The sequence below is a fragment of the Seriola lalandi genome, unplaced genomic scaffold, assembly GCF_002814215.2.
Source record: "Seriola lalandi dorsalis isolate HSWRI2012SDOR001 ecotype SW California unplaced genomic scaffold, Sedor1 jcf7180002054832, whole genome shotgun sequence".
NCBI classification, from domain to species: Eukaryota; Metazoa; Chordata; class Actinopteri; order Carangiformes; family Carangidae; genus Seriola; species Seriola lalandi.
In genome coordinates, this window is record NW_019525385.1 from 421,164 (window position 1) to 444,765 (window position 23,602).

At 41.2% G+C, this 23,602-nt stretch overlaps 2 protein-coding genes across 3 annotated transcripts in view; both read left to right on the forward strand.

Moving 5' to 3' along the window:
• Window positions 1-13,407, forward strand: part of LOC111670023 (protein kinase cGMP-dependent 1) — a 76,962-nt gene extending 63,555 nt beyond the window's left edge. For both annotated transcript variants that reach the window (XM_023426561.2, XM_023426560.2), the window contains exons 8-18: window positions 828-893; window positions 2,948-3,022; window positions 7,394-7,490; window positions 7,640-7,779; window positions 8,587-8,676; window positions 9,117-9,258; window positions 9,740-9,903; window positions 10,090-10,212; window positions 10,299-10,361; window positions 10,477-10,543; window positions 10,684-13,407. In XM_023426561.2, coding sequence (XP_023282329.1) covers window positions 828-893; window positions 2,948-3,022; window positions 7,394-7,490; window positions 7,640-7,779; window positions 8,587-8,676; window positions 9,117-9,258; window positions 9,740-9,903; window positions 10,090-10,212; window positions 10,299-10,361; window positions 10,477-10,543; window positions 10,684-10,782 — 1,126 coding nt within the window. In that variant the 3' untranslated portion in view covers window positions 10,783-13,407. The remainder of the gene's footprint in view (window positions 1-827; window positions 894-2,947; window positions 3,023-7,393; window positions 7,491-7,639; window positions 7,780-8,586; window positions 8,677-9,116; window positions 9,259-9,739; window positions 9,904-10,089; window positions 10,213-10,298; window positions 10,362-10,476; window positions 10,544-10,683) is intronic.
• Window positions 13,408-15,468: 2,061 nt separating this feature from the next.
• LOC111670072 (dickkopf-related protein 1) lies at window positions 15,469-17,426 on the forward strand. The gene is made up of 4 exons (XM_023426630.2): window positions 15,469-15,843; window positions 15,973-16,117; window positions 16,331-16,441; window positions 16,560-17,426. Exons 1-4 carry the CDS (start codon window positions 15,631-15,633, stop codon window positions 16,823-16,825), a joined length of 735 nt encoding a protein of 244 aa, XP_023282398.1. The 5' UTR covers window positions 15,469-15,630; the 3' UTR covers window positions 16,826-17,426.
• Window positions 17,427-23,602: the final 6,176 nt, after the last annotated feature.

A 23,602-nucleotide genomic window follows, 5' to 3' on the forward strand; every position in this document is an offset into this window, starting at 1 on the left:
GGTGGGGGGGCATGTGCGTGTGTGTGTTTGGAAGAAGGAAAGCAGAGGGGGTTGACATAGCATGAGGAGGATTTGTCACCTCAGCTCATTGAAATAGGTTGCCATATGACTGAGTTCAGGTCAGACACAGAGTGATTGTCAGCAGAATTGAATCAACTCTTTTCACATCGAGAGTGGAGCCTGTTTAGCTTTTGATTTGCTCCAGAGTATGATCTTTTTTTTGCTTTTTCGAAAAGATGGGGCATGAAATAATCTGCTTATGGGGGATCCCTCGAAGAGTCTCCTGTGTTCTTGTAATATTTTAGTCTGTGTTAGAGTGGATAACACTGCACTTGGATTGGAGCTGGAACGTACCACAGACGTACCACAGGCGTATCTTTTGTTGGAGGGCTGCCCTGGGCAGTGTGCTGGTTTACAGTTAGAGCTTATTGCCGTGGGAGAATTTTTCAAAGTGAAGAATGGATTCTTGGGACACAGACTCAGAGGATTCCTGCGATTGGGGCGACTCCTCTGAAGAAGCATCATCATCAGAGGAAGATGAACTTGATGTCAAATATGATAAAGAGTAATGCCAATCATGCAGCGCTGTGTGTTGCCTGTTGAGAGTGATGTTTTCATTGCGTGACGGTGCCCCTTATGAAGTGAATGGATTTGAATAGGACGTTACTGACTACATTGCTGTGCAAGTGTTTAGTTTTGGCTGGTGCCATTTTCTAAAATCTGATAAAAAAAATTAAATTGAATAATGATGCGAGTTAATGACGGCCGCACAGTTTACAAATCAAATGTGCCTATTTTGCTAACGTGTGTGTGATCTTTTTCTCCAGGGAGGACATCAGGACGGCTAACGTCATTGCAGCAGAGGCAGTCACCTGTTTAGTCATCGATAGAGAGTGAGTATCAATAAAGTTAATCCCCACTTCTTTCTTTCTTTAGCATTAAAAAGAAATGCTTGTGGTACAAGAGCTCAATGAATGAATGCTTGTTCTCCTTGTTCTACTGTGATGATACATTTTACCGTTTATCATTAACACATAATTGTCATTTATGGCTACAGCGGTCATTTATCAGCAAAAGTTACGTAGTGTTGCTTTAAATAACAGCTCATATAGTTTAGGAGTTATAAAAAAACAACAACAAAGCAATCACCTGTAGTCTACCGATTGATCTGGCGTCTATGTTCAGGACTCGACTGATTCTCATCTAAATATTTTCCAGACACGGACAGAAATAAAAAACGTATTAGGTTTGGACATGCTTTTTTAAGTGATGCCAAGAAGGCAGGTGTAAAATGTGTCCTAACCTCAACTTAAGTAAAGAATTTATATTTATACCAGATTTGTGCAGGAATGATCTCATGGGCTGTTTTTTCACTTGTGTTTTTCAGGACATTATCAAGAACCACATTTCTCAGCTTCACATTGCCCTTTATACTTTCTCAGCTTAAACATTTACTAGTTTTCTTTGATTGCAATAACATGACTTTTAATTTCATTGCAAAGTTTATCGTATTTTTATGGTGAGATCATCACTTTTAGAAAAATAATGTAGATCCAAAGATGTTGATATGAGGTCACTATCTGAAGAAGAGTTCAGTCTTTGAGCATCTTTGTCTGTTGCATTAATTTGTGTGGTGAGCACAGAGACTGATGGGTTGGGTGTGGGGACGAGATGGTATCAGCTTACCCAGGACCTCCCACTGGCCTCAGGGAACACAGCATGAATGGCCATCCTCATTGCTAGCAGAGGGAATAGTGAGTGAGTCATCCAGCACAGGTGATTAGCGCTGCCATTCACTCTGCCTGTCAAAGCAGCAAGCAGCTATTGCTGTCAGAGCCCACAAAACTGGCTCATTTCATGCGTGTTTGCCACCCAGCCAATTACGGTTTGTTGTCTGTGCGCATTTTCATGTGTTTTCTGAATGCCCATGCATGTGTAATGCGTTCAAAGGAAACATTACCGCTCAAGAGGCAAGGTAAGGTAAGGTAGGGTAATTGCAGGAGATGTGCTAGAGAAAAAGGAGGAGATAGAAACTGTGGGGAAGAGACATAGAATAAAAACAAGCGGCAGGGAGTCACAGACTCAGTGCAATAGAAACGGTAAGAAGCCAAACATTTAAAGAAAAGCTCTGCTCGGAAACAGTCCCAGCTCACAGGCATTATGGTCTCAACAGGAGGAAACACCAGATGTACTGCATCTTCCGCTGACAGCTTGATGAGCCTTGAATGAGAACTATCTCAGTTTGTTGTTCTTCCAGGCTGGTTGGAGTCTTTTATATAGGCAGCCATATCAGAGAAATGAGCCAAAGCTAAGTTGTTATTTTTCATGTACCAGATCTCTCCACCAGTGCAACTTTGGAAGATTTTATTTCAGTGGGTTAGTGTACTGTGTAGGTTATTATTCTGCAGTTGACATCTCATCATCATCTTTCTTCATCATCTTTCTTTCACTTTAACTAAGTGAATTTTGTTTAAGATATTTGTTTTCATAAAATGTAATTTATCAACTCAATGTAATTGAATTCATCATTCACTGAAATAATCTAAACATTTAATACACTTAACACTTTATATGACTTTAGTCTTCATTACATATATGAGTCTGGATGGACATGGATGTAAACAGCAACTTGACTGGGTTTTGGAGGCATACAACCACGAGGCGGAAGTTCTAGTTGGAGGCTTCTCGCTAAAAGCAGATTGATGAATATTTAATTGTAACTGGCAGTGGTTTTTATGACATGATCATAGATTGTACCAGTTTCTTAGACAGATCGCCTGCATTTTACAAACTGCTTTATTCCCTCAAACCATAAGCTATTCATTCATTTACTGAAATTCAAGAACATGTAAATTACTTTAGGCTGGATAGATTGTAGATTCTTGAACTAAATGCTTCAAAACATTTCGATTGTGGGCTGTTTTAACATTTACTGTCTGTGTTGCAGTTCATTCAAACACCTGATTGGAGGTTTGGAAGATGTGTCCAGTAAAGGCCATGAAGATGCTGATGCCAAAGCCAAGTAAGACAATTAGAATTTATGATTATGCGTGAATTCATTAAAATACTCACTATATTACAATGTATTATAAAATTTTCGAATATATCTCATAGCTGTGTGCTTCAGACTTGATTTCATGTTTTAATCAATTAACTTCACAAATTAATTTTCACTTTCAATAATTAAATTTAAAACATTGGTATCATATTTGTGATTGCATGCCAGCATAAATGTTTTATAAAGAAACGTGCTCCAGGCCAGCGGTTAATGCATTGTGCCTTTAGCTCTGTTACATAACCACACGATACCCGGCTGACAGTCCAGAAATCAGAGGCTATGACCTCTGCCTCTATTTCTGGAGGAATTAATATGCACTCTGTTTATTGTCGCTATGGAAACAAGAGAATAGCACTATAGAAGGCACAGGACACGTTGGCAAAGAGGTGGTCATCTTTGGGTTCAGACAGCCACGTATTGGCATAATCTGATACTTCACTCGCTTAGTGCTATGTTGTGAGTCAAGGTGAGGAGAAACAAGAACTTTGTAATGACAGATTACAGAGAGCGAGAGAGCAAGAACGGCTTATCACCACAAACAGGGAGAGAGAGAGATGCAGATAGATGGAAGGGTTGAAGAGAGGCAGGGAGTGAACAAGGCGGGTGACAAAGCACACCAGATTTCTATCCAATGCTTCGGATTTCTAGCTGACTGCTGAGTGTCAGTCATGTTTGCAAGTCAGTGGCATTTAGTGGGCAAAGAGCAGAACATAACACCGGTTAATGTGTTGTATAGAGGCACTGAGGAAACAGAAGATGGGTATAATTGGGGGAGGAGGGGTGGAGGGCTCAGTGGCTTGTGCCTGGCATTCAGTCCTGGCCAGGTGCCCCTTATGGCTCACTACCACTGATGAGTGCCCTGCCAGTAGATGTGTGTGGTAAAAAGAGACCTGCAGTGTGCATTCACTACACTATTCTTCCCACGTCTAGGTCTAAAGGAGAGCTAATCTAAGATCTAAGATTGATTTTCTGCAAATAAACAACAAATAATTATTTTCGTGCAACTATCATTTGTAACCTTCCACATCCATCCTGTTCTCTTCTACTTAAAATAGAGCCGCTCTCTCCCTCTGCTCCCTTAAATCTGTCACATCAAAGCCACTTTCACCCTGATTAAGGTAGCTTCTTCTTGCCGTACGCTAAATCTGTGTGTGTGTGTATGTGTGTGTGTGTGTGTCGTCTCTTGCTGGCCCTCCCTGCCCAGCAGAGCACATTTGCGTCTTGGTGAGGAAAACCTGAGTCAAGGTCCCAAAGTGATGGAAACTATCTCTAATTGGTCACAGTGGAGAAGCTCTGTGCAGCAGCACTGTTGCTATATCGCAAACTACAGCTGCTCTCTGTGAGGTTGACAGGTCTTTTCTTCAAAGACTACCTCCCTGCTATGTGCTATATGTGCACATTGTTTTTGATTAAGCCGCCGCTTCTCTCTGCAGGAGGAAACTCACACAACACAAACTAGAGTGAATACATCTATCTCTGCTGTAATGTTTCATTTGTATTTCTATGCACATAAAACATTGGTCTGGCCTTTGAGTTACAGTTCCAGCCTAGAAAAGCAATGTCCCCGGTTTGCATCCAGATCTCTGTCTCCCCTCATGTGCTGTCATCTCGACTGTTGACTCTCTTATAAAGGCATGAAATAGCCCTAAAAATAATTTTTAAAAGCTGCTGTTTCCTGGTGATTTTGTGGAGTAATTTAAACTGTCCTCTCATAGGCTAGCAGCTGATTTCATCGTCTTTACTTTTGTGGTGAAACAGGTTTATTTTTTCAATTAACTGTTATTAAAATGCCTCAAATCCAAGTTTATGAAACTTGCAGATACCCTGCATTGAGTATAAATAGACTACTTTACATTTCCACTTACATTTCCTGCTAAACATGGCACTTCCAGCAAGAAAACTTTATGTGATTGAAGATTGATGAGATAATATGAGCCAGAATGACTCAGCATTTCTGTCTGTTGAGCAAGTGTAGTTCAATAAGCAGGAATTGCTGGTAAATAAAAGTGTCATTTAACGAGAGTCAGCTTCAAGGTCGGATATGCTTTCTTCTCCTCCCTCCTCTCCCTTGAGTCAGGCGAGACCAAGAAAAACCGGAGCAAAGGAAATGAGGATAATAGCACTCAAACACTCTCGCAGACACACACACACACACACACACACACACACACACACACACACACACACAGTAAGACACATGGGGATTGCATCATTTTATATGATCTCATCCGTTTACTGATACACCCTATCACCCACTGGGGTACTACTTGACCCACAGTGGAGCACTTTGTATTGCAGTGCTAGTAATGGATTTGCCACGTAACAGTAATAAGTAATATTTTATTTCAGCTTCATATAAGTGCCCTCAAAATACGTGCACTATATAACTAACCTGGGTTACCTTACAGTGGATGGATGCAGCTGAGCTCTGTGTGTGTTTTCATTCAAGGTCAGGGTTTAGACATCTATTTAAGGTGGATGTATGGCTTCAGTCCCACTGGGTCTGCTCACCAGTTTCATATTCCAATTTCCAACATCTAGTGTTTCAGCAAAGGACATAGACAAGTGCTGCATTTTTGTAGAGCATCAGAGCTATCAGAGCATTTCTGTTGCAGCTGCAGTAAGAATCTAACTAATGATTGACTTCCCAGAGTTTACTGTATGTGTCCTCAGTTAAGACACAATGCGATGGCAAGACTTTTTCCTGAAACAAAACTATTCATTACAGTCCACTAACAACTTCTCCAGCTGGTTTCAAGGTTGTCTTCTTTTATTCTCTTAAGAGGGGTCCATCTTTTGCTCAGAATAGAACATAAGAGTCATTTTGTTTTTCATTTTCTAATTAATACAATAGCTTCATTTTGTGGTTCAACATTGAATGGCATGCTCATCAGCTTACCTACCTTGATCCATATAATGGGGCAACACTGCCATCTGCTGGGAAATTACTACTGTTACTATTAAACCTTTTTGAGGACCTTCACAATGTAAAATGATCCCCTGATCCCTTTAAATCTTGACAGAATTTGCAAGACCTCCTTCATTAAGAGGACCCAAACACATGCCCACACATCACAGACTCTGTGTGTGTTTTTCTCTGCGTATGTGCACTCATAAATCCATGTAATGTGGATGTGGCGGTCACCTTGACCTTATTAATAATCCTGTCTTAAACACAGTAAATCACGTCCTCTCAATTACTTCTCTTCGTCCTTTTCTTAAGCAGAGAGTGTTTTCTGGGCTGGCTTCCAGATGATGGGAGGGGAGAAAAAGATGAAAGGATCACCTGGGAGTCTCACATGCCTATATACACAGACAAATAAACAGTGACTGTCCTGGTAACCTCATGTGTTTCTGAGAAACACAAGCTCAGTAACCTGCCACCACGTGCAACTGCAATGCCCACTGACATTCAGCTTGGGGAAAAGGCTTTATTGTTCTGGCTTGCAGTGTAATTGTTGTACCTGGTGGATCTTATAGAGTGAAAGTCCCTTTCGTAGCATGAGCTTAGCATGAAGTATTACGTCTCATTTGCCATTTTATTTATCAAATTCAAATCCAGAACATTCCTCATAAAATGAGTCAATGTTTAACTTACTTTCATGTAAATAAGCTTAACCTCTGCTGCTCCATGAAGGAAGAAACTAGAGGTATTTTTGATAAATGTCTTTTATTGGCAGCCGTGCCTGTTTTTGTGAGAGAGAGAGAGAGAGAGAGAAAGAGGAAAGGCCTGACGATGATAGTGAGTTCCGAGTGACCCAGAAAAACCTGTCCGGGCTCAGATCTGTCCTAAGCCCACTGATCCAGAGACTGAGCTGATGAAACTCTGTCTGGATCAAACAATAACCAGAGAAGACATGGGGCATCTGAGGATAAGGGACGGACACGTGGAAACAGTCTCCCCTGCCAGCGTGTGCAGGTCAGCAATGGCATGCTGGGGTGGTCAGTGGCAGAGCCAAGGCATGTCTTCAGAGCCAGCTGAGCACTGAGCAGTTCATGCACCGGACACCCCGTCTTTGTTCTTTCCTATTAAGAATGGGGACAGGCTGGGGACAGTTAGTCTGTGTTCAAACGGAGGTCAAAGTGGTTTGCCAGAGTATGAAATACAAACACATCCTGTTCACGTGTTCATATTTATACACTCCACATCCTCTGCAACATCCTTGATAGATTACTATGAGTTAAATCCTCTAAGATTTGCAAACAAATGAGCTCTAGGAGAGACGGATACTTTGTCTCAGGTTGTTGAAAGTGGATTATCTCTTCTTTCACCCTTCCTCTCATCTCTAATCCTGTCCCCATTCTGTCTTTTCCCTGCTTTTCTCGGTACAACAGGTATGAAGCAGAGAATGCCTTTTTCTTCAATCTCAACCTAGCTGACTTCAATATCATCGACACTCTGGGAGTTGGTGGCTTTGGACGTGTTGAGTTGGTAGGAGGCACTGCACTGTGACAGCAACATGAATGATTTCTTTTTTCTTTTTTCTTTTTCCACATCTGTGTAATTGCTCAACAGGCTGTTCAGGTGAATGTGCAGGCTGATCTTTGTGTTTGAATTCCTTCCTTTCCATCTCACTGCAGGTTCAGCTCAAGAGCGATGAGAACAAAACCTTCGCCATGAAGATCCTGAAGAAACGGCACATTGTGGACACAAGACAACAGGAGCACATTCGTTCAGAGAAGCTCATCATGCAGGAGGCCCACTCTGACTTCATTGTTAGGTACACCCCCTGAACAGCTACACTGAAGGGAAATATAAATAATCTAGTGTATATACTATACATTTCATAAGGATCAGTACAGCCAGAAGTAGCTGGGCTTGATTTTCTTTGTGGAGCTTGCAGGTTCTCTGTCATGTTAATAAAGGTTTCCTCCCACATGTACGTCAAGTATATTGCTTAGTACTATAAATGCAGAATGAATGTGAGTAGGAGTGCTTTGTGTGAACCTTTTTTTTTCTGCTTTCTTTTCTCCATTGTGCTGGAAAATGCTCCAGCATCTTGTGACCCTGAAAGAGAAAAAGGAGCCACAAAGAATTACATTTTTTTTTGCATTCATTCAATACTATATAAACCATTATGCGACACTATATAGAACACTATTTAAAAGTTCAGCTGCCCTTTCAAATCCACTAGTTGTTGCTGCCTCAAGCTTGAAATATATCTAACTTTTCTTACAATCATTTGGCTATAGTAACAAAAATCAAGTAAACAAAAGATGGTCATGTTTCTGACCATACACAGTGTTAAATAGATAAATTAGTCATTTTGATCTAAAATTGCCTCCTATACAACTAGTGGTAGCATTTGTATTAATTAAATAATTACACTCCAAAGCTTGCATTTAATTTACATCGACTCCTAAATTGGTGTCAACAGTCATTTTGCAAGATTAGGCATCTTCTTTTAATTTTGGAATATTCATTTTGGACTCTCCACATTGATTCGTTGCACTTGTCCAGCGAGACATTCAACAGATATTTTTGCATTTGACAGCTGTTTAAGATAACATCCACTTTGTGTTTTCAGACTTTATAGAACCTTCAAGGACAGCAAGTACCTCTACATGTTGATGGAAGCGTGTTTAGGAGGAGAGCTGTGGACCATTCTTCGAGACCGGTAAGCTGTGTTTCTCCAGGCCAGATACAATTGAACTGTGTCATATTTCTATTTCTGCTACTGACACCAAGAGTGAGTATTACAATGAGTAGAGTGTTGAAATTTCAGTAATAGAGCCAAAACCTCAAGTATTTCAGTCCTGCTCATTCGCAAGATTGCCAGTGCTTTTCCCTTCAGCTTTATTCATACATTCCACATTTTGCTCAACATGAATTACAAGTTTAGACATGTGTGGTTCAAATGTGTTAAAACATGTGGTGATTCGATCGATCACGAAATCAGTTGTGGGAACCATGAAGAGACTGAACCTTCTAGTTGGTCTAAGAAAAAACTTCATTATTGGACTACTTCAGACTATCTGTCAGGAAGCAGCCAGGACCTGTCTGCATCGTCACTTACTTTATTCACAGTTCAGCTCTGTTGCCTCTCTGTGTTTACAGGGGTTCATTTGAAGACTCAACCACCAGATTTTACACAGCTTGTGTGGTAGAGGCCTTCGCCTACCTGCATTCCAAAGGAATCATCTACAGAGACCTCAAACCAGAGAACCTTATATTGGACCACAGGGGCTATGCCAAACTGGTAAGAGATCAACATGGAACCATCACTCACAAAACCTCTGAATCTCATTGTCTGTACTTTTTGAGAAGAGTATGGTGCAAACATACAGTACTACACACATAAAGAGAAACCTCATCTTTCTATGATGCAATGATGGTGAAGGATGAAATTAAATTTGAACACTTTCCTCATCTTGATGGTGAAGAAAGTATAATTATAGTATAAAAAAAGTTATAATTGAGGTTACGGTCCTTATGGAGAACCTGTTTGTAGCTTTTGGCCGAGCAGCAACCAGCTGCTCGATTCCATCTATCCATCCTGCCAAAACATCAAATGAAAAAGTGACATATTGAGACAATTATACTCCATTTCCAGCGTCACAATCATTCTACATAAAAATTAATACGATCTGATAAAAATAAGGACCAATTTGATATGTAATTAATTCTAATTCTTATTCAACTTGACAGAACTGACAGAACAAAATCTTTCTTTACTTCAGGTGGACTTTGGTTTTGCCAAGAAGATCGGGTTCGGGAAGAAGACGTGGACCTTCTGTGGGACGCCGGAGTATGTAGCACCAGAGATCATTCTGAACAAGGGCCACGACATCTCAGCTGACTACTGGTCTCTAGGAATCCTTATGTTTGAGCTCTTAACTGGCAGGTACACACAAGCCTGGGCATGTACATGAAAACTCATTTATAAAATATTTCCTGTCACTGGCATATACTGTATGTCCCGATGCACAGCAAATCAAACAGTTTAACGACAATTGAGTAAATTCTTGTTAGAAGAAAATCATCAATGCATTTTTTACACAAAACTACTATGTTTGCCTCGGTTATGTAGCCCTCCATTCTCTGGCCCCGATCCTATGAAAACCTACAACATCATCCTGAGAGGCATTGACATGATCGAATTTCCAAAGAAAATTACCAAAAATGCTGCCAACCTAATCAAAAAGCTATGCAGGTGAGTGTTGCCTCCAGCAGTTTCACTCAGTGTAATTCATTTAAGTGGTCCATATGCTGAGTAATCTTGTTGTTATTCGACTACAGGGATAATCCTTCTGAAAGACTGGGAAACTTGAAAAATGGTGTCAAAGACATCCAAAAGCACAAGTAAGAATGCTTTTAAATGAATATGATCTTCTCATTAATTCATTTCTTTTTATAATATAATTGTGCAGTAAAACATAATTATCAACCGAAGTATTAATGCTGCTTTTCCCTTTAGATGGTTTGAGGGCTTTAACTGGGAGGGCTTGAAGAAGGGGACACTGACGCCTCCTATTATCCCTAATGTAAGTGCGCACTGCTGATAGCCTCACACGTTATTCATTTTCTTTCTAATTGCTCTGTTGCAGTGAATCTCTTACTCAAAACTCACTTGTTGACTAATTGTTTAGTCTTTATGTGAATTATTTTTCTGTCTTTCTACCAGGTCACATCAGCAGTCGATACGAGTAACTTCGACAGCTTCCCAGAAGACAACGAGGACCCACCTCCTGATGACAACTCCGGCTGGGATGTTGATTTTTGAAGTCCTCCTCTCCCCTTAAAACCAAAAGGAACTCATCTTTTGTTGGCTTGGAGGCCATCTTGACGACATGGCTGTGTTGTAAAAAAAAAAAAAAAAAAAAACTGCATTAAAAATGAAAGAGAAGATATGGAGAAGAAGATAAACACATGGATGGCAAACCCTCTGGGTCACCGATATGCCTTTATTTCACTGTGGCTCTGGATCAAGCATTTATAATGGGACTGCTGTAGCACTTCTTCAGTGTTGTCTTACACTCAGCTCTAAAGGCGCAGGCAAAGAAAGTGCAGGGATACACACACACACACATACACATAAACACAATCCAACAGAGGCTGATAATGGAGCCAGGTTTTTCCCAGGTTAACAGAGAAAGATGTTTCGTGGGTGAATGAATGATCGATAGTCAAGTTTTGGTTATAGGATAAATAAAAGTACGAAAAGTGTGATGATTGACTGCTCAAAAAGAGAAGAAGCTGATGATTTTTTTTTTCTCCGTTTGTTTCTCCGCAATATTTGGTGAAATACTTGGTGGACTTCGGGAGGTTACAACATGATACTGCAGTTGTTCCCTGGTTTTTGACATGCAGCTGCTTGCTGCGAGTTTGGATCCTTTTCAGAGATCTACACACTACAGTCTGCAAGTAAACCTGGCATCAAGTGCTCAAGACTAACCTGAATGTCTCTGGTTTTCTTCTCGTTTAACATCCATACGGCATACAGTTTGTACGGTACATAGTATTTGAATTTACAAGTTACATTCTCACAAATGAACACAACCGGGCTGAAATCAAATACTTAGTACACTTTACATAAAATAAACCTACCTTGAAAAGCACAAACACTGTGCATCGAGTCAAAAGAGACGTGACTCTTCAAGTGCCCTACTTAAATTTTAATGAATCACACACACCGACACACATGAAATGTCAGCTAGAGTTTCCATGAAGCAATCTGTCATTATGCACTTAAGACCATTAACTGAGAAAATCAGCAGTTCTAGGTAATTTTAAGCTTCAGTAGATGAAGTCACACTCTTTGTTTGTTCTTTAATACGCTTTTAAACACGCATATGAACGCTTCTCTACCTACATACTTCTTAAATTTGTTTTTTAAATCACCCAAATGCCTCTTCCCCATTCAACCAAACGGGACATCCTCTGTTTGCTCCTGTATAGTTCTGATATAACTGTGAACATGGTTTTAATGTCTTTGGTGCTGTTAAATTGCTGATAAATTATGATAAGCGATGGTGAGATGACAGTACTGGTTATTGTTTTTGTATAGTAATTTTTTTTGTGCTTGGTTTCTTGTAACGTACTTGACTTCTTTTTCAAAAATTGGAGACTTGTGTCAATTTGTAAACTTGAGTGAAGTTTTGTTTGATATCACTTGACACCATGTTACATTGTGCTAAGTGGTATTTTCAAGGTGTTTTAATAGGTTTAACCATGTTAAGTTCATTCATATAAATTAACCATCCTCATCTTTGGAGGCAAAATTTACCACGTCCACATTATCTTAAGACTTCCAACACGTAAACATCGTCTTATAGAAATTTAAAAGTGTCTCCTTCAGACAGACGGCAAAATTTAAAAAAAAAAAAGGCAGATTATATTTTGTGAAGCTCACAGCTTTGACCACTAACTCCATGATCTCTCACCCAGCTGATCACCTAAAAAGCATAACAACATAAAATCAGAAGAAATATAAGTGCCTTAAATCAATGGCATACAAAATTAACATCGCAAGACCTTTTCGATGCTGCATGAACACATATACACCTCAAAAACGTATGTGTCCTCTTAGATGGCTGCTTCTCATCCTTTGTTATATCTAATAAATACATTAATCACCTTGGAAAGAGAATTTCTAGTCTTTTGATGGCGGACAAAAGTGTGTATGAAATAAATGTCCTGCTTCACCCCTTTGATTTCTCTCACAGAAACATTTATTAACAGTAAGATTATAAAAATCTATCATACCTATCATGGCTGCAATGACATGCTTTTCTCTACATATCTAACGTGATCTTATGAAATCAACCACAGCTGGTCTGATATGAAGTGAACAGTAAATGAAAGCTCAGAGGGACCTTCTGTTTCAGCCGACAAAAGTCCATGCGATCTGAGTATTTAGAGATGGCAAGAATGATTTGCAGTTTTTCATTAATTTGAAAACAATACTCTTGTTTGCCACTGTTGACAATCTTTACTGTATGATAACCTCGATCATAATGCATCATCATCCAGATTTTCATTTTATGGTTTGGGTTAAATAAAGCCGAACAGCACAACTCATATTTCATCCCAGAAAGCCAAACAGACATCTTTACATTTAAATGGTATAAATCAATGATGTTGATGGAGAGCTACAAATGAGAAGAAATCTTAGCTCTGTAGGCATACCATAAGTATTTTACTGTATTAAGGACAGGTTATGTTTATCACAAAGCCTTATGTACATCATGACTTTACAAACCACTGGTTTTGAGTCTCTTATTGACCGCCTTCTGCAATGTTACCTGATATCTGCCTTGTGTTATGTTGTTTATTCTGCTGTACATTAGTTTTGCAGAGTGCCACGTGTAAGATTTTTAAAATTATAGAGTAAAAACAATACTTTTGAGTGGTGTTTGTCTTAGTTATTTTAAACAACTCAGCATGATTGATTGAAAGCTTGTGTAATGGAGATTTTGTACAGTTTGCTGCAACTGCCACACGAGGGAGCTCCAGGTGAAACAGATCTCGCTCAACAAAACTGTCTCAGCCTGATGTGAACTGGCTCAGGTCGCCTGAGATCTAATAATCAGTCCCACAGTTAATGTCCTCCACTTAGTCGTAAGTGCAGATGATTCAGCTTCTCTGGTCTCAGTGTTATTCACACAACAAATCTGTTTGGGGGACAGGGAAATGGCTTCAGCCATAACAACAGGGTGACACTTCTGGGAGATCAAAGGGGATCAAAGTGCATCAAAGGAGCTCACCTTGCCAGCACTGACATTTAGTAAAGTGGAGATAAAAGCGCTACTTCAAAAGATATACAGCAATTCAAACACGCAAAGTGCTACAGTGTGTTTGTCAGGTGTCTACGGCGCATCTCTCTCTCATACGCACACATCCATCCTCACACTCAAACATGGGCTATAGATGACCAGCAGATGACGTCCAAGTGCCAGGATATTTTAACAGCGAAACTAAAGGGCTCGTTTCCATCGTGCACATCAGCACCTGTGAGCTTTTACTCAGCACACTGACTGGACTTTGTCAAATGCTGCAAAATTGGACAAGTAAAGTAATTAAGCCTCAGTGTCCTGACCCGAAAAAAAAAGAGTGATCTTTCCCGCAAAATACTGTTTCACTTATTTTAATGATTCTCAGGAACGTCTTGCTAAGAGATAGATTAGATCACAGGGAAAAAAAAACGTTGAAATAAGTCTGTGGAGGAAGAGGTGACATGATCTGGCTTGGTTGGCAGATTTAGGTCACAATCCCACTTTTCAGGTTTAAATTTGAACACTTCAAGATAAATCTCTCCTTAATGGGGCCATTTCTTGCAGTGGACGATCCCATAGGGTCAGGGAGCAGGACGGTTCACAGTTGACTTTAATCTCAAAGTGCCAGTCAACCCTGAAAGGTCTCGCCACGGAAGTCCATTAATTCGGTAAACTTTTCACACCCCTTAATGGTCTGCATATCCTACACATTGATGTCCGCCACTGGTGTAATCAAGCACACTTTGGAGGATAATTGCCCCCTTTGCAATCAGAAGGATCAAATGAAGTGGTTAATCGACACAAGTAACTTCAATCACTGTCATCACACAGCCAAAGGGCAGTTAGGCTACTTGAATGTCAAAGAAACTGGAATAACCAAACCGCTTTTATAGAGAGGGGTAACGGAGTTTATGAAGAAAGAAACGCACTAAATCCCACATTGTGAGGCATACTGGTGAGCTTTTACTACAGCTATAAAGCAAACTCACTTCACAAATAAATATTTTGTAGCATATACAATTGTTCTTATAATTACACGTATAATAGTTTGAAAGTCATTAAAATGAAATATAGACTATTAATAAACGGTGAACTGTTGGCATCAATATTTTTTTTGGAAAAACAAAGAATAATACAATAGTCGACTAAGTGGTCTATAAAACAAGAAAATTACTTTTTAACAAGTTTGGTCTCATAATCATGTTTTTTGTTTGAAAACAAGATAATTAAAATCATATCATAATACTGCTAGCTCTGTCAAGGAGTAAGACTATCACATTTGTTTTTTTCACAAGGTGTTGAGACAAAGTCACACAACTGGTAGACCTTGACAAAACTACATTTGTTTTGAGAAAAAAAATTGGGTGCATAGATAATTTATTCACTTTTTTAAAAAAAATTTGTATCAAAAATGTTATTTTATACCCTACCAAGCAGATTGAGTGGCTAAATCTTACTGTGGATATACTTTATTTCCAGTTTGCATCACTAGGTGATGGGCATTCAGACAGACTTTGCAGGTCATTATCATTACACAAACATTGTGAAACGCAGTCCTGTGCAGGGAGAATAGAAGGCCATTTCCGTACAGTGGGGCTCTCTTTGAAATTCCACCCTCCGCCTTTGTTGTGCACAGCGAGGGGCGGGAAGACAAACAGGTCCACATGTATAAAGAGATCATCCCAGGGCTGAGAGGCAGGAGACTTTCCAAGCATCGTGTCGAAACGCTGTGGAAACTTTGGGATTCAGGATTCAAGGCCACTTTGGACTTTGTCACTCGGTCGTTTTTTTTCAGCAAAACAGAAGGGATTTTCTGTCCGTGTGTTTGCAGCGCAACAGTGTTTACAGGGAGAATCATGAAGTTACCAGCGCATCGCTTCTTGGCTGTGTATCTCACGCTGTTTGGATACCTTGGGGACGTTTACGCGGGGACAGTCCTGATGAACTCCAACGCCATCAAAAACTTGCCCGGAGCTTCGGGTGGCAAAGGCACAAACACTGTCAGTCCGAGTCCGCGCACCTCACCCTCCGGTAGCGTGGGGCACAAATTACCCGTAGACACCTTGCAGGTAATTAACTTTCCCGTGCGTAAAAGTCAAGCCTGTGCGCCCCGAAAAAAAAGCTAGGTTTTAAGTAAGTTTTATAGGTAATATATCAACATTTCTATGACACGCTGCCTTTGTTCTTTCATACTATAGCAGTCGGGTGTTTGCACGGATGATGAAGACTGCAGAGGTGATGAATTCTGCAACGACGTCCGAGGCGCCTGCCTGCCCTGCCGTAAGAGCCGGAAGCGTTGCGCACGGGACTCTATGTGTTGTGCAGGAAACCGCTGCAGCAACGGTAAGCAGATGCATCCCATCCAAAATAAACACTAACAGTGATAAGTTCCTGTTGGTATTCTCATAGCTCGGGAAAGTTTGCTTGTAGTCAGTATCTTGCATGCATATTTACTGATATCCATTCATTCTAATATGCCCATGTGCCGGATAACTTGACATCTACTGTGGTAAATACATACCCTAAATGCAGTTTTTCTTTTGCCCTTTGACCTAGGTGTTTGCCAAGCAAATGATATAGATGGTACCGATGCATCCATCATCACCGGCTTGCCCAAACACAACAACACCATGGAGCATCAGCCCAAGAGGCCACATGCTGTGAAAGGTGAGTGTCCTGCAAAGAATCAGCAGGCTTTTCTTGGTTCAAGTAACAACCCAAGAGACTTTCATAGAGGTCTGTTTCATGCAACATGTTTTCATCGCTCTCTTCCTTCTGTCTCCAGGCCAGGAGGGGGATACTTGCCTGAGATCTGCAGACTGCTCAGAGGGTCTGTGCTGCGCCAGACACTTCTGGTCTCGCATCTGCAAGCCTGTGCTGACGGAGGGCCAGGTGTGTACACGCCACCGCAGGAAAGGCACCCACGGCTTGGAGCTGTTCCAGCGCTGCGACTGTGGTGACGGTCTGGCTTGCCGACCAGAGAAAGGAGAGCGAGACCAAAGTGTCAGCAGGACTGCAGCCCGGAACCTACACACCTGTCAGAGACGCTGACATAAACGCGCGGACACACAGACAGAAATACACTCTCACACAGACACTGACACACAACCAGCAAACCCACATATCAGTGAGACACTGACCAACACTTCTCAACCTTGCATACACCAGAGATGCTGACATACAGACATAGACACCCAACACCTAAGACATTCTTTCCTGCCAAAGTTGCTGACTCAAACACAGCACCCGGAAGGATAGACATGATCCCTGGAAAAGTGATACACCCAGAGGGATGCAACAGTGCAAGGCGGACTGATCCAATTCCCCATCAACAGATGAGGAGTCGGAAGTTAGGAAGTGACATCTCAGAAGTCTTTGGAACATTGATTCATTTTCGTCGGTAATGGCAGAGCTGTTTTGTTTCTCTTTTTATGGAACTTCGAGCCTCAGTTATTGCAGTAAATTACTGTATTGTAAATATTATCCTGGAGGTGGCACTTAATTGAGCTATTGAATTCTGTCAACACCAGTATTATAAAGACATGGTGCTGCATGCATTGTAAATGTGTTATATATATTGTTTTATAAGAAAATGTTATATATAGAAAATTTGAATATATTTGTTTTTATTAAACATCATGTGATAACCTTACTCCTTCTTTCTGCCACTCATTTTTGACAGTATTTTTTCCCCTGCTCCACTGTGTTACAAAAGAAAAAAAACGGGGGAAACTGTTTCAGTGAGGATGTGTTGAATGTAATTTCTCCTGCAGTAGTTAGAGTCCGAACAATTTAGTCCAAATATTCACTTAAAGGTTGGTACGGTACGGGTGGGAAAAGTTTTCTTGCAAAAAAACAACCATCCCCCTCTGTAAAGCAAGAGTTATTTGAACAATCACTCAGTGGTGTTTAACTCAGAGCCCAATCAGTGGTTGAGGCTGAGTAGATGGTTTAAATGTTTGGCCCAGATATGCTTCTCAAACCCATTATACACAATTGCTGAGATATGTGCAGACACACACTCACAGAAAACATACTTACAACAAACATACTACTTTAATGAGTCATTACTGGAGCCTCAACAGGCCACATCCTGCTACGGAGGCAGAGGATGGTCCATCAGGGCGATGTCAGTTGAACATTAAAAACAGGACAGGATGCTGCTATATCAAATGATAACTGCAAGAGGGGTAATAAGTATGTATGTCCTGGTGAGTGTTTGCCACCTAACCCTTTGGTGTTGCTGGCTACTTTCTAATTATAACTTCCCGGCCTTCATGTGCAGCAGAGCAGATAGCTAGCTATCCAAGCTAAAGCCTCTAATTACTTCATCTTACTCAATCTACACTAGAATTCATGAAATGAGGTGCACCGCAGGACTTTTGGGTTTCTGTGATGCAACTCGAGAAAAAAAAGGGATCTTGGTTCTCAGTCTTTCCTGTTGCGCAGCACATCCCATTTCCCGGCTGTTGTGCAATGGATGTGCTGTAATGTGTAGGTTATGAATCCACCCAAATACACCTTGGTGTCTGTAATTAGACCTGTTTAGATTAGAAGATGGCAAAGAAATTACTGTGCTTTCTGCTCGATTCTCGTGTCAGATCAAAAGGAGCATGAGACTCTCTTGATATCTGACCTGGCCAGATAACCTCTTTATCCGTTTTTACATCCATAGACATTAAATTGAAGCTTGTCTGTGGAAGACAAGGTGAGGTTTTGAGTGTCATTGAGGATCAGCCGTAATGACCCTATAAAATACAATTCAATGTTTAACAGCACATAAGACTACCAAAAAAGTACAAACAATAGTTAAAATTTTCTGTTTACATTTGCATCAGGAATAATAACATAATCATATAATATATGAACATGTAACACTGCCAGGAGCCATTCTGCTTGCAAAATGGGAACAATACTTATAATAGCATTATAATACTTTACAGTTTTGCTGATTATACTTTAAACTATCACTGAGGTTACTTGGATTTTGAATGCAGGACTTTAGCTTGTAATAGTGTTTTTACATTGTGGTATTGTTACTTTTGAATAGTTGTTGCGCCACTGTTGAGAATAGATGCATTGACAAGGAGGCAGGCAGACATACAGAGAGACACACTCCATTTAAACAATTTAGTGTCCATTCTTCAGAGTAATCAAGAGTAATGGGAGAATTGTCAGCAGTACAGTATACCATGCAGGCTCAGCCAAGTCATGTTTGTGGGGGTCCTGGAATCTTTGTGTGTGTGCGTATGTGTGAGCCTGTCATCATTACGCCAACCACAGACTAACACTGGCCACAGGCATGTGCCCAAACTCAAGGAAGGCCAGGGTGAGTGTGTGTGTGTGTGTGTGATACACAAACATAGCTACAGTACATTTAGTGGAATCCAGAGAAACAATAGCAACAACAACAGCATCCACGACAACACACACACACACACACACACACACACACACACACACACACACACACAAACACACACACACACACACACATGCCCCCGCATGCCACCGAACAGCCATTACACATATACAAACACATTTACACATGTCCACACATGTCCACACTCACACCCACACACCCTTATATGGGTGAAGCTTGGGGTGTGAGAGGTTTGGAGTGACACCACACTCGCCCACACAATGGCATCCTAACCAGCAACATTTTGTGTTGTCATACCACAAGAATGAATCAGCATTTCCACTCAACGTGCATTTTCATGCTACTGTAGACTTTCAAAAACTGGAAAATTTTAACTACAACAAACATTTATATCAGCATCAAGTATGCATGCTATGATTCATGACAATGCTGAATTACGCTTGTAAAGTCTGTTTCCATTCTATGCATTTTATGTTTATTTTGTTTGCATAATCCAAACTTCAAATGAATCAGACTGTGATCTGACATTTATCAAGTGTATTTTGATAACACTTAACGAGCAATAAAACCCACAACGTATTTGTTTATACTGCTGTTCTAAAATCTGCTATCTCCCCTCACAATCTAAGAGTTACAATAAAGCTTTTCTCTGCTTGAGTACCTGGCATATCTGCTATTGTTATTCTAACAACGCTGCCAAACACCCTTGACAGACATCCCTGAGTTAACAAACCCATGAGTGAACCATCAGAGATGAAAGGGTAAAGAAATGAGGCAGTGTACACAGAGGCAATGCATGTTATTTTGTCAGATGAAAGAGATGGCATACTTCTTGAATGAGCATTCGGATCAAAACCAAGCTCTTATGTAAACAAAATTTCACAGGGAGGTGTCAGACTTCTGGGTGCTGGCAACAATCACTTCATAGAAAAGAAGCACAATGCTCACTATTCATCTTTGTGGGATGACAATCTGCCTGATTGAGCAATAAGGGGAAATCTATCTGTCCTTGGGAAATAATAATTAAACAAAGGACAACTCATAGAACACAATGCGTTGAGTGTGTGAATGCAGGTGGAGAACAGGTTTACTCCACTGATCTAACTTCTCGGTGATGTAAACACAACAGGGGAAACAAGGGTTTTCACAGAGTGAGGTGATGACGTATTGCACTTTAATTGGGTCTCAAGTTACGTTCCAGGTAATTCACCGGTGACAATTGTTTTCACTCACCTCCTGTGTATGTGTATATTGTATTTCCCCTCTCTTTGCCTCTGTATTTGCACAGATTTGAGCCCAATTTAAAGGCATAAGCTTTCATTCCAGGGGTGAGATAAGAAGATCAACATCACTAATGTCTGAGTGTTGCTAAGCTGGAGTCAGGATGTCTTTAGCTTAGCATAAAGGCTGGATGCAAGGAGGAACAGCAAGCGTGGCTCTGGCACATGACACACACACTGGAACATTTGATTGTGTGTTGGAGGCATTTCATGAAAAAGAATAATTTATCCATTTGTTGAGCACTTCTGTGCAGTGTCTCCAGCTACGGTGTAGTTTTCCCATATACGGCTAGTTAGCACAGGTTTTGTTTTGGTCTTTGTACAAAGCACAATGGCAACAACAAGAAGACAAGACGAGATGCTACACCCAGTGACCTCACCTGGCAGGTGTTCATCAAGGTCTAAAACCACAAATCGTTGAACAAACAAGAAACAATGTGTTGATTCATCTTTAGAAGTGTTGTTGGCATATTTTTGGCTGGACCACAACAGCGGGGCCAGCCCTATAATCTAGAATGTCTCTGACTGACTGACTGACTGAGTGATCATATTTCCACCATTGGTCAGCCGAGTGCCTAATCACTAAGTTGAAGTTTCTAGTGCAAACAGGTTCTATTAGGGGGTGTTTACAGCCTGCAGTGTTGCCAACTTAGCATATTGTCGCTAGATTTAGAGACTTTTTTCGAACAAGACTGGGTATAACACTGGGACATGGCTGGACCATGTACGGATGCCAACCAGGGGCTTAGGGCTATGCCTCTTGTTATGGGCAGTCTACCAAGCTGCTCTGGTTTCCTGGCTGCTCGGGAACTGCAGGGAAGTGGAGGAGCACTTCCAATACACTGAGCCTCGCCTCCATTATGGCAAATACACTACTTACATTACACGTATAATCATTACTAAAGGAGGCAGAGGAATAACTAAACATCTGACACACCGAGCAGAGAGAGCAGGAGAGTGATCACTAACTGCTAAAGAAACTAGCAGATCTGAAGAGCATATAAACAACAGAAACGTCAGCAGAAGAAATATTAAGAAATAAAGGGTTTCTGCCCACTGAAATGCTAGAGGGCTTTTAATTTCAGGCAGACTAGAGACAGACTTGTGACAGACTGTGCCAGACTATTTCTTCTTGCATATGACTCCCCCGAAAGAAGCATAATTTGGGAAATACGCTTCTTTCAGGGAGTGAGAGTGTTCTTCCCAAAATGTTGAACTGTTCTTTTAAAATATCAGCATCATCCTTGTGAAACATTTCCACTTAATCCGTGTGTGGGTCTCTCCCAGTGGGGACCTTGAGGCCCAGCCTGTCTCTCGCTGTTATCCCAGGGACAGTGCTGTGACACTGGGTTCACTCGCCAGGGGAGGCTCATGGATGACTGGTTTGATCCATCCTCATGTTCCTTCCATCTGCAGCTGACACCTCCTCTGTGGTTTCAGGTCTCTCTCTGATGATGTCATACCATGTTTGAGTCCCCATTTACCACATGAAGGAAACGCCGCTGCTCTGACTTCAGCTGTTAAGGCCCAAGGTTTGTAAGTTTGTTGGGCTAAAACAGAAATAAGTGGTTGTATTATGTTGAGCAAGCTGCCTGTTACAGTAACACTGAATGAAAGAGATACCTGACCACAATACCCTGTGTTTTGTTATGCTCTGCTGCCTTCTGAACTCATGCACTCATGTTTATTTTCCCTTTGCTGCTTGCTTCTATGTGCAAAGCCAGTGGTGGCGGGGCACAAGGACCATGTAGGCACTTCACTTCATCCCCCACCACCTGTATCCTTCAGGTGGATTCTCTCACTCTCTCCAGTCCCACCATGTGTAACATATCCCAGTGCTTACACAGCTGTGACCAATTCAGTGCAAACAAACAATCTGCCCATTGTTTATACAAATAATATCCCAATATGCGATGTCTGCCCACTCAGCCAGACAAGCAGGGAGCGAACAGATGCACCAGGAGGGGGGGCAGAGTTACAGCTGGGGATAAAAATGCCTACTCTTCATTATGGTTGGTCCAGAAGCTCGCTGCTGGCGGCCTGGGTCTTGGGCTAGGACAAGGGCCAAGGCCAGAGCTGGCTGAGCTCCTGGCTGCTATGTAAAGTCTGCCTCAGCCACAACCACATTGCGCAAAGCTGCTTCACACATATAATTTACTCATTATTCACGAAGTTTCGAACAAGTCAAAAAAATATATTGCAGAGTGAGAGAGTTGGTGGAAAACTAACATGGACTGAGTCGCTATTCAGTAAAAAATAAAGTTATATCCAGTTATATAACATTGAAAGATGGCAGGCTTATGGAGTCACAGTCAATTAGCACAGCTGATTGAATAGAGGTGACCGCAGAAACCTTATACTTTGAAAAATAACTTATAGTACTGAGGAGAGACAGTTTAACCAATGATTGGCAAACCCCAGTATGAGTGCACGGCATGAGTAGGCATTGGTGGTGACCATGCCTAATCCAGTATGCTCACAGCAGACAGACTACTTTTTATGAGGAGCAGGAAATAGGTGTCTCTGAGCCCTCAGTTCATTTCATAAAACATCCACAACAGGAGATGAGTCTGTCTGCCTGAGACATGGACAAATATCTCTGCTTAAGCACAAGCATCAAAAGTGCCGAATGTCGCGTAATGGCATACCTTTACTCAACAGGGAAGCATCCTATCAGACAATGACACAGTAATGGTCCCAGCGCTTAAACCATTGTCCCATTAACAGTCATCAGGCCTTATTCAGAGCTTTTTTTTTGGCACTTGCAACCTCCTTTCATGCCCCCCCCCCTCTCCCCTGCAGTCCATTTCTTCTCCTTCATCATCAAACTCTTTAATGTCCCTGCTTGTTTTTCCTCCTTTCAAAAACACTGTCTTTAACCCCACCAAAGAAAATGGCTGATGCAAAATCTCATTTGTGACTTTGCAAAGGTGGAGTCCGTGGTAATAGAATGAAAAGGAGGAGGCTGGGGCTTTGATCTCCCTTGGGGGCAAATGGATTGGATTGTCTTGCCCCTGCTGGTGGGGCTAAGCTGGGGACAGTGTGAGTCGCAGGGGGTCATATCAAAGGTAGTTATCTTCAGAGGGTCTTCTCAGTGGCACATTAGTACACTATCTAAATGTTGATTTGTTCACACCAACATCTGAGGAGCCCTAAATGAGCTGA

Excerpts from the sequence above, each read along its gene's own strand:
- LOC111670072 (XM_023426630.2), top strand. The coding sequence starts at position 15,631 with ATGAAGTTACCAGCGCATCGCTTCTTGGCTGTGTATCTCACGCTGTTT. Across the intron at positions 15,844-15,972 it reads TACCCGTAGACACCTTGCAG|CAGTCGGGTGTTTGCACGGA; the intron begins GTAATTAACTTT and ends TTCATACTATAG. Across the intron at positions 16,118-16,330 it reads AGGAAACCGCTGCAGCAACG|GTGTTTGCCAAGCAAATGAT; the intron begins GTAAGCAGATGC and ends CCTTTGACCTAG.